This window comes from Sus scrofa, chromosome 2 (assembly GCF_054392235.1).
Source record: "Sus scrofa isolate SSC_HxYL_T2T_F1_AM1 chromosome 2, Sscrofa_HxYL_maternal_Yorkshire_Landrace_v2.0, whole genome shotgun sequence".
Classification (NCBI taxonomy): domain Eukaryota; kingdom Metazoa; phylum Chordata; class Mammalia; order Artiodactyla; family Suidae; genus Sus; species Sus scrofa.
Window position 1 is genome coordinate 52,037,715 of NC_139384.1, and position 16,572 is coordinate 52,054,286.

Genomic DNA, 16,572 nt, shown 5'->3' on the forward strand with positions numbered 1-16,572 from the left:
CAGAAGGAGACATCTCAAAGAGCCAAAAGAGTTAACAGAGGGATGTTTGCAAGAGCTGAGGGGTCAGGGGTGGTCAAGGGTGGGGCTGGCACCAACCAGAAGTTCTCAGGAGCTAAGAAAAAGCAAGGGACCCTGACTGGGGTCCCTCCCAGCCGAGACGCAGTTAGCTCATTTCCCAGCCATCCCCATGAAAGAGCCCAAGGTCATGGGAGCTGGCCTGAAGCCCTAGATGGGGGTGGCGGCAAAAAGAACACAGGGAGGTAAGGGACAAACTCAACTTGTGGCAAAGGTGAGTCAGAAACAATTTCCTTCCACGGTGACCAAACAAACTTGGTTGACTAGACATTGTTTTCACTTTGGATTGGAAGCACTTGGATTTTTCTTTTTAATATACATTGTATTTCAAGTGACTTTCCCACTAAATCATGAAAAAATATATATATTTAAATAACATGTAGATAAAGGTGATGTAGATCCTGCCTCTTGTCCTACTTGTGTGCTATGGATACGATGATGCATTTTTTATTCACTTTATTTATTTGACCTAATTGAAGTATGGTTGATTTTTTTTCTTTCAAATTCTTTTTTTTATTACTCAATGAGTTTTATTACATTTATAGTTGTACAATGATCATCACAGCCAATTTTTATAGCATTTCCACCCTAAAGCCTCAGTGCATCCCCCACCACCCCAACCTGTCTCCTTTGGAAACCATAAGTTTTTCAAAGTCTGTGAGTCAGCATCTGTTCTGCAAAGAAGTTCATTGTGTCCTTTTTTTAGATTTCCCAAGTAAGGGATAGCACGATGATACATTGATGTCCTAGCGTTTTACAAAGGGCCCCGATTTCATGTATTCAGCTCTACTGTCTCTATTAGCACATTCAAACAGGAAGACTTGAATTTTGATTTTTTTTTAAATGTGATGACGTCAAACTCGGATCACTTCACTGAAATCATTGGTTTTAGACTCCCAGGCTATCTTGGGGTACAGGTGGCTTCAGCCAAAAATGACCAGTTAATCAGCTGCTACCCTTGGGATAGGGTATGTGCCTGTGCCTTGTTGCTAGCAGGCTCTGAAAATCACAGGCATGGAGGGAATAAGGTAATAAAATGCAGCTTCAAAATGAGATGGCTATTTCAAAGTACATAGGAATAACCGGGAGAGCCTAGTTGGCAGAAGATTCAACCAGAGGGAGAGGTCTCAGCCTGCATGCGTCAACCCCAGCGCTCAAGGGAAGAGAACGTGCTTCACTGTTGGAAAAAAACTTGTGCAAAGAGGCAGCACCTCCCCTGGGAACACACAGTCCCTACTCTAAATGACCCGGTCTGTCCTCCTTGGAGTTCTGTCCCTCCCGGGCGTCCTTTGCCCTTGTTGTGCGGGCTGCCACATGGCCTCCTCCCCTTTAAGGCCGTCAAGCTCAGGCCTGGACAGCAGCCCTTCCTTTGTCTCCCTTCAAAACACAAAGACAGGCTGGGACCTCGTACCCTTCCAAACACAGAGAAAGAACAAAAGATAGCTAAACAGCGTGTACATGGAGTATAAACAATCTGGTTCACAAAGCACAGGACTGGAATCCATATCTAGCTAATTTGATCTCAGGCTATTGGCGGCTCCCTCTCAATCTGTGCAACCCCAGAGGACATAAGTGTGCCTGGCCCCCTCTCTGAACAGCTCCCAGTCAGCAGTGCATGGCAGTGGCCGCCCTTCCCATCCACTGTCCGAGAGGGTCCTCTTGGCCTGCCGATTCTGAGACACCTTGTTCTCTCTCTCTTGTGACCTCTGCTTCCTCTAGATTCACCTTTTGGTCTGGAGAACATGCCTGTACCTCAGGTAATAAATACCAGGCATCAGCTCAGCACTCAGAAGTGTCCTTGGCCTTCAGCACAGGGTACAGCTTTACCTCTTCAGGCCCAGCAGTGTGGCCTCTTCTCCGTGATGACTGATACTGATCACCTAGAAACTGCCTACTCAGTTACAGGGTCCCTGCCTCACTGTCACCCAAGCCAGACTAGCACTGAGAGCCATTGTCTTCAGTGCCAGGCAACCTTCATGGACACAGGTCCCTCATGGACACAGTTGCCTGCAGGCAGCTGCACTCAAGCAGGATCCCAGCCTCTGTGCCCCCATGAAATTTTGGCATCTCACTAACAAGCAACGTCTGAAATTATTAAAAGTTCCATGTTGGAGTTCCCATCATGGTGCAGCAGAAACAAATCTGACTAGGAACCATGAGGTTGTGGGTTCCACCCCTGGCCATCAGTTCCATCAGTGGTTTAAGGATCCAGCATTGCCATGAGCAGTGGTATGGGTTGAAGATGCAGCTCAGATCTGGCATTGCTGTGGCTCTTGCATAGGCTGATGGCAGCAGCTCCGATTAGACCCCTAGCCTGCAAACCTCCATATGCTGCAGGTACGGCCCTAAAAAGACAAAAAACAAACAAACAAACAAACAAAAAACCAGTTCCATGTCCTGCAGAGTTCCCGTCATGGCTCAGTGGTTAACAAACCTGCTAGTATCCATGAGGATGCGGATTCAATCCCCGGCCTTGATCAGTGGGTTAAGGATCCTAAAAAGACAAAAGACCAAAAAAAAAAAAAAAAAAAAAAAAAAAAAGACAAACAGTTCCATGTCTTGCTTAGTACATTTTAAAAACACTAAGGCTAAGCCCAGCGGCTGACCCCTTATTTAAGAGATTCAACTTCAGGAGTTCCCGTCGTGGCGCAGTGGTTAAGGAATCCGACTAGGAACCATGAGGTTGCAGGTTCAATCCCTGCCCTTGCTCAGTGGGTTAAGGACCCGGCGTTGCCGTGAGCTGTGGTGTAGGTCACAGACATGGCTTGGATCCTGCATTGCTGTGGCTCTGGTGTAGGCTGTCGGCTATAGCTCCGATTCGACCCCTAGCCTGGGAACCTCCATATGCTGCAAGAGTGGCCGTAGAAAAGACAAAAAAAAAAAAAAAGAGAGAGAGAGAGATTCAACTTCAAACACTAGAGTCCTTCTGTCTGAATCTTTCCTCTGTTATAATATATGTAAAAATGTTATAAATATTACTTTCTGGAGGATCAGCTTAAATGAACTTTGGGTAAATCAACCTAAATTAATTTAATCAACCCAATTTTATTTTTATTTCATATTTGAGTTTAGTTGATTTATAATGCTGTGTTAGTTTCAGGTATACAGCATAGTGATTCAGTTATACATATACATATATCCATTCTTTTTCAGATTATTTTTCCATATAGGTGTTACAGAATATTGAGTAGAGTTCTCTGTGTTATACAGTAGGTCCCTCTTGTTTATCTATTTTATATGTATCAGTATGTCTACCTTAATCTCAAACTCTTCTTTTATCCCTCCCACTCCCTTTCCCCTTTGGTAACCATAAGTTTGTTTTCAAAGTCCATGAGTCTGTTTCTGTTCTATAAATAAGTTCATTTTTGTCATTTTTTATATTCCACATGTAAGTGATATTATATGACATTTGTCTTTGACTTACTTCACTAGGTCCACCCACGTTGCTGCAAATGGCTTTATTTCATTCTTTTTTATGGCTAATATTCCATTGTATATGTGTACCACATCCTCTTTATCCATTCCTGTGTCGATGGGCATTTAGGTTGTTTTCAGGTCTTGGCTATTGTAAACAGTGCTTCAGTGAACCCTGGCGGGGGGAGGGAGGGGGAATGGATATATTTTTTAAAATTATGGTTTTCTCTGGGTGTATACCCAGGAATGGGATTGCTGGATCATATGGTAGTTCTATATATTTTTAAGAAATCTCCATACCGTTCTCCATAATAGTTGCACCAACTTGCCTCCCCACCAACAGTGCAGGAGGGTGCCTCTTTGTCCACACCCTCTCCAGCATTAATTATTTGTAGACTTTTTGATGGTGGCCATTCTGACTTGTGTGAGGTGGTATCTCATTGTAGTTCTGATTGGCATTTCCCTAATAATTAGCAATATTGAACATCTTTTCATGTACTTTTTAGCAATCTTTATGTCTTCAGAGAAATATTTATTTAGATCTTCTGGCCATTTTTTTTTTCTTTTGTCTTTTGTCTTTTGTTGTTGTTGTTGTTGCTATTTCTTGGGCCGCTCCCGCGGCATATGGAGGTTCCCAGGCTAGGGGTTGAATCGGAGCTGTAGCCGCCAGCCTACACCAGAGCCACAGCAATGCGGGATCCGAGCCACGTCTGCAACCTACACCACAGCTCACGGCAACGCCGGATCGTTAACCCACTGAGCAAGGGCAAGGACTGAACCCGCAACCTCATGGTTCCTAGTCGGATTCGTTAACCACTGCGCCACGACGGGAACTCCTCTGGCCATTTTTGATTGGGGTTTTTTTTTAATATTGAGCTTCATGTGTTGTTTGTATGTTTTGAAGATTAATCCCTTTCTGGTCACTTCATTTGCAAATGTTTTCTCCCATTCTGTGTCAACCCAGTATCTTAACCATGTTAAACAGAGGACACGGTCTTCTGACATTTATTTGATAGGTTGAACAAGTGAGATGCCTAAGATGTGACAAAAAACTGTTGTCTTTTCTCCAACTACCTGTTCAAACCTGCTCTTTGGGGTTAAAGTGTTATTAGGCGGAGTTCCTGTCGTGGCGCAGTGGTTAACTAATCCGACTAGGAACCATGAGGTTGCGGGTTCGATCCCTGGCCTTGCTTAGTGGGTTAAGGACCCGGCATTGCCATGAGCTGTGGTGTAGATTGCAGACGCGGCTTGAATCCCGAGTTGCTGTGGCTGTGGTGTAGGCTGGCTCCTAAGCTCTGATTCGACCCCTAGCCTGGGAACCTCCATATGCCACGGGAGCAGCCCCAGGAAAGGCAAAATGACCCCCCCCAAAAAATGATATTAGGCAGATTCCTTAACTTTTCTAATAACTCTCAGAAAATAGAAATACTCTGGTCAAGTTTAAGTCCCAAGAATAACCTCATTTCAGTAATTAAAATGGCCAGTTCCCTGAAAGACTCAAGAGCCTGAACTTCAGCCTTCTCCCCACTCCCACGCCTCTCCCCCAAGCTCTGCTCTGCTTCAGGGAGGAAGCCTGTAGCGGGGATGGAGCTGGCTTGTCACTCTTGCCCTGCACCCCAGCTTTTATTATTTATTTATTTATTTAGTCTTTTTGTCTTTTAGGGCCACATCTGGGGCATATGGAGTTTCCCAGGCTAGGGGTGGAATCGGAGCTGTAGCTGCTGGCCTACACCACAGCCACTGCAACACCAGATCTGAGCCGCATCTGCGACCTACACCACAGCTCACAGCAACGCCTGATCCTTAACCCACTGAACGAGGCCAAGGATTGAACCTGCCTCCTCATGGATGCTAGTCAGGTTTGCTAACTGCTGAGCTATGACGGGAACTCCCACACCAGCTTTTCTAATGCACTGCCTGAACTTTCCAGGGTTGACTCCTGGGAAAGGAATGGAGATTAAGGGTAGGAAAGGTATTGCTTGACAGGCCTTGTTGTGAGTGGTCTCCAGGCCTTGGCAGGGATTTAAGGCTGACTTTTGGATTTTGTTTGGTGTGGCACTTTATGGGACCTTCAGAGAAAACCACCCCTCCCATCCCCCCAGTGTGCACACATTCACACCATTACTGAGAATCTCACAACCGCAGGTCCCTCTATGAGATTGAATGCATGTCTCTCTTTTTTTTTTTTTTCTTTTTAGGGCAACACTTGCAGCCTATGGAAGTTCCCAGGTTAGGGGTCGAATCGAAGCTACAGCGGCTGGCCTATGCCACAGCCACAGCAATGCCACATCCGAGCCATGTCTGCAACCTACATCGTGACTTATGGCCATGCTGGATCCTTCATCCACTGAGCAAGGCCAGGGATCGAACTTGCATCCTCATGGATACTAGTCAGGTTTGTTACCACTGAGCCACAAAGGGAACTCCTTGAATGCATCTCTTCTGACTGGCTACTTAAAGCCCCCCTCCCAGTCCTTGGGCAGCTGGAAGTATACCTTCCTTGCTCAGCCACTACGTAGCTTTTCTGGGCAGGGCCTATGACATCCCATGCCAGCTCACCTCCTGATTATATCTCATTAAGGTGAATATGTACTTTTGGGCCAGTGGTTGTGGGATATGGTTTTCCTTACCATGGCCCCCTGCACTGATGCCACCAGCCAGTTCAATAAGAGTCTCACGGTTCAGACCTCTCAATTGGGAGTCACGTACCAATCTACTCACTGAGCCCCCAAACTGCCACATATCAAGCTCCAGAGCAGCATCCCTGAGCCCCTCTTTTCAGCCCAGCAACCCCACCCCTTGTGATTGGGGAAGTAGGCCATGGGAGAGAACGCAGAACAACCAAAAATCAACTCCCAACGGAATTCTTTTTTTTTTTTTTTTTTGTCTTTTTTTGTCTTTCTCTGGGGCCACTTCCCACAGCATATGGAGGTTCCCAGGCTAGGGGTCGAATCAGAGCTATAGCCGCTGGCCTACACCAGAGCCACAACAATGCGGGATCCGAGCCGCATCTGCAGCCTACACAACAGCTCACGGCAACGCTGGATCCTTAACCCACTGAGCAAGGGCAGGGATCGAACCCGAAACCTCATGGTTCCTAGTCGGATTTGTTAACTAGTGCACCACGACGGGAACTCCCGGAATTCTATTTCTCATCTAATCCCATTTCTAACCTCTTCTACAAACTGGAAATGGGTGACCAGCTAAGGGTCGTGAAGTCAGATTTGCCTTCTTATTTTGCAGACCAGTTTAAGTGTCCTCCTCGCTCTGGCAGCTTGTTTTGGAGCACAGAAATAAAGTCTATATTGGACATCCTTTGGTGACTCAGTGGTTAACAAACACAACTAGCATCCATGAGGATGTGGGTTCAATCCCTGGCCTCGCTCAGTGAGTTAAGGATCTGGCGTTGCTGTGAGCTGTGTTGTAAGTCGCCGCAGATGTGGCTCAGATCCCGCATTGCTGTGGCTGTGGTGTAGGCCGGCAGCTGTAGCTCCAATTTGACCCCTAGCCTGGGAACCTCCATGAGCCATGAGTGTGGCCCTTAAAAAAGGAAGGAAGGAAGGAAGGAAGGAAGGAAGGAAGGAAGGAAGGAAGGAAGAAAGAAGGAAAGAAGGAAAGAAAGAAAGAAAGAAAGAAAGAAAGAAAGAAAGAAAGAAAGAAAGAAAGAAAGAAAGAAAGAAAGAAAGAAAGGAAGGAAGGAAGAAAGGAAGGAAGGAAAAGGGAAGGAGGGAAGGAAGGAAGGAAGGACAGACAGACTATATCTTAGCATCTAATTGTATCTAAAGAGAATCTAAATAAGGCTGAAAGAAAATAAGCTTCAATTTCCAAATTCTCCCTTCCCAACCTTTATTTGTAAAAAGAGCCAGTGATTTTCCACTCAGCTCATGTGCTCATGGTTTAGTTTTGCTTAATTGTTCCCGAAGCAATCACCAGTGGGTTCCTACACGGAAAAGAAGGCAACCAGTGCTCTAGCATCCAAGGCAGGAGCTCCAAGCATCTGATGCCTTTCTATGGATGGTATTTGTTGAATCTTTCTACCCATCATAAGGCATCTAGCTCTGAATTCGAGTTCTCTACTTCTCAGCAAGTGGCTTGCATGTCTCAGTGTCTGTGGAGCCTCGAGATCTGCTGAAAGCCTTCCCCTCACTTTTCTTCCCACCTCCCTTTGGTGATCCCTGGTATTCTCATTTATTATTATTATTATTATTTTGTCTTTCTAGGGCTGCACTGTGGCTATGGAGGTTCCCAGGCTAGAGGTCAAACTGGAGCTGCAGCCTCTGGCCTCTGCCACATCGACATCAGTGCCAGATTAGAGCTGCATCCATGACCTACACCACAGCTCACAGCAACGCCAGATTCTTAGCCCACCAAGCAAGGCCGGGGATCGAACCTGTGTCCTCATGGATACTAGTCAAGTTCATTACTACTGAGCCACAATGGGAACTCCTCATTTTTATATTATTTTTAAAAAATAGATCTGGCATTAGAAAGAGGAAGAAATTCTAGATTAATGAATGTGTCCAGGGCTTCCCCCAGAGAGTGCTAAGAATGAACTCGTCAAAGCAGGCCATCTGACCAAATGTCTTTTCAATCGACCACAAAAAAGAGTGGAAAAGTTGAAAGGCAGTTGGGAAGAAGGAAAGAGGGAAAACAGGAGTACAGCAGGCAAAAAACAGAGGAGGAGGGATGAAAGGGAAGGAGGGAGGAAAGAAGAGAGAGAGTTAAGGGAGAGAAGACTGTGGACAGAGCAGAGAAGGAGGTGGAGGGGAAATTAGAGAATGAGGATGAATAGGACTGAGATAAATATCTGGCATAAGCCACCCAGAGGTTTCTGGAGGCTGCTGGTCCTCTGGAGGCCCCTGGGATGGTTTGAAGTGAAGGTCTTGTTCCTTGTCACTTATTACTTGACATCAAGAATCTTCTAGGAGTTTATCACAGCCCTTCCACTCTGGACACATCCAGATGTGCAACTGAAGACAGCATATTGTGCATCTGGGCATGGAGGCAGGGGTAGGTTGGAACTTGGAACTGATCACTAATATTGCCAAGTACAGAAAAGGTGCTGGTCCTGTCTGGATGCATGGCAGTGTGGGTCAAGCCAACCTGGACTTTGGGGCTTGGGAGGATTCAGGTATCAACAATCATCTCATGAATAGATGGAGACGTGTGAATAGATAAATGATCACCCACATGGAGTGTTCTAGCCCAGTAGCTCCCAGTGTAAGGGCTGCGGACTGGTGACATCAAAATCACCTGGGGAAAATTTTAAACTGCAGATTCTTAGACCATTCCTTTGGAGATGCTTTTTTTTTTTTTTTTTTTTTTTTTTTGCTTTTTAGGGCAGCAGGTGCAGCCTAAAGAAGTTTCCAGTCCAGGGGTCAAATCAGAGCTGCAGCTGCCAGCCACAGCCACAGCCACAGCAGTGCCAGATCCAAGCTGCATCTGCAACCTATACCACAGCTCACAGCAACACCGGATCCTTAACGAACTGAGCGAGGCCAGAGATCAAACCTGCATCCTCATGGATACTAGTCCGGTTTCCACTGAGCCACAACAGGAACTCCTTGGAGATTGTTCTTCAGTACGCCTGAAGTATTTTGAATAACTGCTGCCAACTAACTGTAGGCACAGCTGGGTTTGAGAACCATGGCTCACAACAGCATAAAAAGTATTCCAGACAGAAGTAGGTGTCTGGAAATCCTATATGTGTCCAATCTACTAAACCCTTCACCTGTATTTTTCACTTGACAGCAAACTTGAAGACTTGGTTCACTTCTTACAAGTCTTATATCCCAAGCTGTGTCAGCACTGGCAAGTCTTCTGGATGATGGCCGCAGCCATGCTGGTCCTGACTGTTGTGCTGGGGCTCTATGGTTCCTATAGCTCTTGTGTGGAGCAGGCCGATGGGCCCCTTGGAAAATCCACTTGCTCAGCAGACCAACGGGACTCCTGGTGGAGCTCAGGACTCCAGCATGAGCAGCCTATGGAGCAGTAGGAAATCGGACACCCAGCCAGCACCCTGCTCCAGCCCACAGCCTACCGCCCTTTCCCCAAGCATGACATGTCAGGCCCCAGGGTGGGTGCGCCACTGCTGCCATCAGGGAACAAGCAGGGGTTCTTTAACCCCCGGCACCCCTGCGAGCTCTTCACACACAGCAACTGATGTTCTTGGAGGATCAGCAAAAAGCATCAGTGGACAAAGAAGTGGCCTTCAGCAGTGAACTCCAGCAGAAGGAGAGGTTGCCTGCACCTGCCTAGTCCAGACAGCTGAGGAGAAACAAAACCCCTTCCTTATGGGGACAGTGCAAAGCCCACTCTCCCCCTTTCCACTCTCCCTGATTAGAAATGAGGAAGGATTGTGCCTAAAGGCTAACTCTGACCCCAAGGATCACACCTGGAATTTGGAGTCGAAGCATGAATATCTTCCCATTTCCCATCTCATTCTTCCTGACTCTCCTTCAGCCATTCCCTTCTCCGCTTTGGAATCAGAGCTTCTCTTCACAGAAGTTGAAAAGCTTTCTCGGAAAAACATTCCCTAGGCCGATTTTTGCTCAGTGCTTGAAGTGAAATGGGAAGGTGTAAATTACCGTATATATGCCTCTAGTTGCACACTACACACACAGCACCCACGTGCATGAAGCCGACTACCCTCCAAACGTGTGCTCTGGGTGTGTGTTCAAGATAAAGCCAACCCATAGATTGTCACTAGGCGTGGGTCACCAAACACCTCAATGAACTCTCACATGGTCTTAAGATATTTGAGAAACACTGAAAATTCATGGCTTCCACAGTAAACTTTTGCTGGTCTTCATTTCCAGTGCTAATTCTCAGCTGCTGTCTAGGCCCTCTTTGTGCTCTCCAGGGAAGGAGGAGACACAATGTGCTTTCAGCTTTGCCGTGCCTCCATGCAGGTGTGCAGCTGCTGTGCAGTGCTCCAGTTCCAATGGGACTCCTAGCATCCCATCGTTTAACAGAGAACTGAGAGCACATCCCACCTCTGATCAGACCCCTTGCTCCACCTTTACAGCTGCTGCCTTCCTTCTTGTCTCATCAGTTCTTGGGGGCTGGGGAGGGGGTGTTGGTTTCTGTGTGGGTGTTATGGTGGTGGCTTTGCCTCTGTTTTTGTTTGGCTGTTGGCATTTTGTCTCTGTTGCTGACACTCACAGGACTTAAACTATGAGCCCAACACAGTTCTGGGTCTTATATAGGAATTCATTCATTGAGTCCTCAAGAAACAAGAAAAAAAGATGCCTCCTCCCATTTGCAGATAAGGAAAACGAAGTGCCAAAAATGCAAGTGATTTGCCAAGGAACCCAGTTAGTAAATCATGGGACTGGATGTCCAGCCCAGCTAGGCTGACCAGGAGCTGGACTCTCAACCCCTGCCCTAAACTGCCACTTCAAAAAGCCTCCTAACTGGGACGTGTCATATTCCAGTCCCACTCCTCTGAGTGGCCCTTCAGCCACTCAGAGTCATTTCTGGTTCCCAGACTCAGTTGTTTTCTCTCACTAGTTTTTCTTCCGCCACTCTCTTTTCTTCTGATCACTCTTCAGGACCAAGTGCAAAAATCATCCCCTCCATACAGCTTTAGGGGCCTTCCTCAAACTCCCCCCATACCCTACACCCTGCTCTGTGCTTTCTGGCACTTTTTAGACATTTTTAAAAGTGTTTTCATTACTACTCTCAATGACAGTTACTACAGTGTATCATAATAACTTATTGATGTATCTGTCCGTCTCCCCTAGCATTTTTCCTCAAAGACAAGAACCATATCTTACCCATTCTCTGGGTAAGTGCCTAGCATGATGGCTGATGCTTGGGAGGGCATCATTAAATGTTGATCAAAAGAGCAAATGAGGAGTTCCTGTCGTGGCTCAGTGGTTAACGAACCCACTAGTATCCATGAGGACACAGGTTTGACCCCTGGCCTCGCTCAGTGGGTTAAGGGTCCAACGTTGCCGTGAGCTGTGGTGTAGGTCACAGACAAGGCTCAGATCCTGCATTGCGGTGGCTGTGGTGTAGGCTGGTGGCTACAGCTCTAATTAGACTTCTAGCCTGGTAACATCCATGTGCCACAGGTGTGGCCCTAAAAAGCCAAAAAAAAAAAAAAAAAAAAAAAAGAAAAGAAAAGAAAAAAGAGCAAGTGAACATTTAAGGTGGTGGAAAGCAGTCTGGAAACAGCTGACGAATTTGCATACGTCCCCATATCGGTACCACCACCACCATCTCAATGAGAAAAATAACATCTTTTTCAGCTTCAGCTTACTCTTAATATTTTTCAGTCTACTCTGTGACCCAACACTGCATCCAAGCTCAAGGGATGGGCTTGATGCAATCACTCCTTTCAGAAAGCCCCACCTAGATCAAGCCCCAATGTAAAAGAGCACGTTGTTTTAAGGGGAGCATCCTTCCCAGTGGCTAGAAAACCACTGTTGAGAGAAGTCCCAGTTAGGGTTGACCAAGGATGTGCCACTAAGGTAAAGAGGAGCAGATCAAGGCAGATGGACATTGGCTGCATGCATGGATGGTTTGCTCTGCCTCTTCCAGGAGGACCAGACACACTGAAGGAGCTTTAGGCTCTTGCAGCCAAAGACAGGATGCACCTGGAGGTCCAGAGAGGGAGGCTGTAGGAGACAACTCTAGGTTGGAAGTCTCCAACCTCAGCCTCCCTCGAAGAAGGGCGAGGCTGAGCTGACCCATTGCCCACTTGGCCATAGGGGTCCCATCTTTGTTTCCAGTTGAGACAAAGGCCAGGAGAGGGGCTGCAATGAGCTCTTGAAGCTCCAGTTTCTCCAGTGAGAAAGTCCTGCACGAAAGCTTCTAAGACCAGGCCCTTAGCCAAACTACTCTGTGAGTAAGGGAGGTTGAAGACCAGAAGGTGCCGAAGACCAACCACATTTCCAAGGGCATTCCTGAAAAAAGGGGATTTTTTTTTTTTTTTTTTTTGTATTTCTTTGCTGGAAGCAAAGATGGACCTGAAGCGATTGGTACTATTGCCAAAATGTCAGCGAAATGGAGAGAAACAGGCCCTGTATTCCCAACAGTGATATCGATCAGAAATAAAAGTTCCCTTCAAAAACGCCTCTGAAGTCTGACATTTCTCCTTGGCCCTAGGCCTCTGTCGTTGGTGTCATTGTTGATGTCACCTCCTAAAAGGACCTTTACTTTCTGGCTGCCACAGATGTGTTGAATGCCATAGATGTGTCACTCCCCACGTACAGTCTGGCCGAGTCAATGGAGAGGGAGATGCTGGATTTGTGTATCACTGGCTGTCAGTTCCTAATGGTGTTAAACCTCACACAGGTGTGCTAGCCTTGAACTATAGCGTGTCACATACCTGAGTTTGAAAATAAAAGCACGTTTCCAAACCTCTGGTGGTAGCCTAATGCCTCCTCATTTTCTGGAGCTCTGCCCCAACCTTGACCAACCCTGAATTTAGAATCCACCTTTGGATAACTGTGCCCCCCCCATCCCCACCAAAGTCCCCAGCCCCTGGGACCCTGGCCTATGGGCTCCCTCCCGGAGCTGAATCAGTTCTTCTCCTCTTCATCCTCATTCCTCAATCCTAGTTTCTTGTATCTTCCTTGCCTATGATTTTTAAAAACATAATAATGAATACATTTTGCTAGAGACTGCTATGTTTTCACCAATCTGATTTCCACAGCTAGACTATATTTTTCAGTCTTTTCTTGTGGCAGGTGAATGTGGATCCTCCAGATTCAGTTTCCTAAACACAGATTCTCCTGCCCAGACTTTACATCCTCTTTAGTCCCCTCTCTGCCAATCAGATTCAGAGGATTCAGTTGAGGACCTAAGGCCCAAGAAAACGGCAGGACCACTAGGTGGAAGCTATGTCTTTGAATGGGCCCTCACAGGATTCAAGCTGACATGAGCAAGAAATAAAATTTTTGTGTATTAAGCCACTGAAATTTGGGAATGTTTGTTATAGCAGTTAGCCTACCCTGACTAGTGCATAAGTTTGAATCAGAAATGGGGTACACCAATTACAAATTTTCAAATTATGAGACACGGGCTTAGAAGCCAAATGGCAGGAAATCAGAAAATGGATCTCAAGGGCTGGAAATACAGTGACCTGGGTTATGAAGAAAAGAAAAACATTTGGTAAAGTCTTATAGATAGATAATGTGAAAGACGGTGCATGGTCAGCCTAGAGCTCTAGGAGAAGTGGCTGGAAAGAATCAGCATGTTGAAGTATGTGAGCCTTTGTTGACTGTCTTTTGAAAGGTATTGCAAGAAAAGGAAATGCTCAGGAAAGAATTGGCTACTTGGAGTCAGAAAAGGAAAAGGGTACAGAATGCTTAGATTGAAGCATTAGAAAACCTGACTGCTTCTAAACCCCAGACTAAAAAGAGCTTTGAGTGAAAACCAATAAGACGTTTCAGTGGAATTCAGCTTCACTTCAGCTCTATGGTAAATGCCAGATTAAGGATACAGCCCTTTCATCTTCGGTTTCTAATGAACTCAGTGTGGTCACCACTAAATTGGGGGCATGGGGAGCATGGGGCTGAGAAAAAGAAATACATTTTGAGAATTGTGACTGGGAAAGGATGATTTAGGGTCTGATTATTGGCACATGGATTTCGATGGAAGCAAATAATTCAGAAACCTAAGTCTGCGAGGGAATTGTATTTACAAAGAAATACCAGCCAGGACTAAAACCTCCTTCAATTTTTAAGTTAGAAAATGATTTCTGGGGTTTTCCTGTTGTGGCACTGTGGAAACGGATCCGACTAGGATCCATGAGTTTGCAGATTCAATCCCTGGCCTTACTTAGTGGGTTAAGGATCTGGCATTGTCATGAGCTGTGGTGTAGTTTGCAGACATGCTCGGATCCTGTGTTGCTATGGCTGTGGTATTGGCCAGGGGCTGTAGCTCTGAATGGACCCCTAACCTGGGAACCTCCATGTGCCATGGGTGCAGCCTTAAATAGACAAAAGACCAAAAAAAGAAAAAAGAAAATAACTTTTGGGGTCCTAAGCTTACCTCAGTAGAAAGCAGAGTGCACAAGATGTGCTACCCCCAAGGAGGCAACTCCCTCATTCCTACTATAAATGTGGCCAAGAAAGATCACATGCAATAACAGGCTACAGAGGACATGGGACAAGGGAGTTTCTCCTAGAAAGCAGGATCAGGATGTAATCAAAGGTAGGTAACTGTGGTCGGCAGAATGCCTCTGCAAACCTCTCCCCTCAAGATGCGCCTCCATCCCTGAAACAGGTGCATATGCTGCTCATTCCTATTGTGTTACGTGCCTTAGGTGGCCTTGAATAGGGGTATCATCTGGTTGGACTCAACGCAATCACATGAGCCCTTAAAAGCAGAGAGATTTCTCTGGCTGATGGAGGAAGTGGAAGTCAGAGAGATGAGAGAGGTTTGAAGGGCTCCAAAATCACGGCTGCTTTGAAAATGGAGTGAACCCTGTGAGAAGATATGCAGACAGCGGTATAGGTACAGAGAATGGGCCCTGGTTGACAGCCAGAAAGGAAATGGGGACCTCCTTCCTGCAACCTTAAGGAAATGAATTCTGCCGCCGACCTGAACAAGCACAGAAATGAGGCCCCCAGAGCCTCCAGGTGAGTACCCCACCCACACAGCCCCTCTGACCCATACAACTATGAGATAAAAATAGTGTTGGTGGAAGCTAAAAAATCTGCAGTAATTTTTTTAATGCAATGATAGGAAATTGATAGAGTAACCTTTATAATATCTCCTTACTGGGTATTCTAGAACTTCTGTGGCTGGGTGGCTGCCGTATTTTGCACTCCTCTCCTTTATACATGGGAGTTTTTAATTGAGCTTATCCAGACCCTTCTTCTCCTTTACATTTAGAGGGCAGCATATAACTTGTTTAGTTCAGAGATTACCAGACCTGATGGGAAAGACTGAATGTAATTTAGAGATGGTGGATTTTGAGCTGGATGGACCTTGCATTCCTTCCACTGAGAACAGAGTGACTGTATTCTATGTTTGGAAACAGTGAACCCTATACTGGGTGATCAGAGGGTAAACTCTGGCAGAGACTGCTATGTGTTCACCAAATTATTATACCCTTTGCTCTTGGGCACATGGCTAAACTACATTTCCCAGACTCCTTTGCAGTTAGATGGGACCATGTGACAATATTCTGGCCAATGAGATATGGTAGAAGTGAAAGGCCACTTTTGGCCCCTAAAGCCACCTCCTCCACCACAAGCTTCCATGCTCGCCTCCCTTGGTTGCTGGCTCAATGGGGAGGACTCTGAGGTACTAGGTGATGGTTAAGCTACACGGTCTCTGAATCATTGTGTATGGCAAATCCCCCACCCTTTGCCACCACCATTGTCAGCCATTGGATTGTAACATGAGAAAAACAAACTGCAATTTTGTTAAGGCATTGGGATTTGGGATTATTATAGCAGCTAGACTACATTGACAAATACAACTGCCATTCTACACATTTTATTTTATTTTTGATTGCAAATTTTTTAAATTAAGTTATAGTTGAGTTACAGTGTTGGCACAACACTCTACACATTTTAGAAAACAACTAATTCCTGTAATATCAGGACCATAGAATTATACTGCTGTGTTACTTTTAAATTCACATAATTCAGTTCCTTTATTTGATAGATGATAAAACTGAGGCCCAGAGAAGGTACATGACTTGCTCAAGGTCACACAGATAATTAATATTTAAACTTAAATTTTAGCTATTCCCCTCAGTCCAGGACTCTGGGTTGGGCCACATTTCCTTCTTTCATGTCACATTTCAAATTTTCTATTTAAATTTTCATTTGCGGAGTTCCCATTGTGGTGCAGTGGAAATGAATTCGACGAGGAACCATAAGGTTGTGGATTTGATCCCTGGCCATGCTCAGTGGGTTAAGGATCCGGCATTGCTGTAAGCTGTGGTGTAGGTCGCAGATGCAGCTTGGATCCTGAGTTACAGCTGGTGCTATTATTTTAAAAATGGGCAGCGCTGCGGGTTCTCTTTCCATACCCCGAACACAGACTACCTGGCAATATTTTGTTCATATCTCCCCACTTTAGCTTTTAGCTTTTGTCAATGAACTCTTTAGGCAC

The 16,572-nt window shown here is 45.8% G+C and overlaps 1 protein-coding gene across 50 annotated transcripts in view; it reads left to right on the plus strand.

Moving 5' to 3' along the window:
* IRAG1 (inositol 1,4,5-triphosphate receptor associated 1) overlaps window positions 1-12,857 on the plus strand; it is a 184,979-nt gene extending 172,122 nt beyond the window's left edge. For all 50 annotated transcript variants that reach the window (XM_013994558.3, XM_085012021.1, XM_085012020.1 and 47 more), the window contains one exon: window positions 9,241-12,857. In XM_013994558.3, the coding sequence (XP_013850012.1) occupies window positions 9,241-9,484 (244 nt within the window). In that variant the 3' untranslated portion in view covers window positions 9,485-12,857. The remainder of the gene's footprint in view (window positions 1-9,240) is intronic.
* Window positions 12,858-16,572: the final 3,715 nt, after the last annotated feature.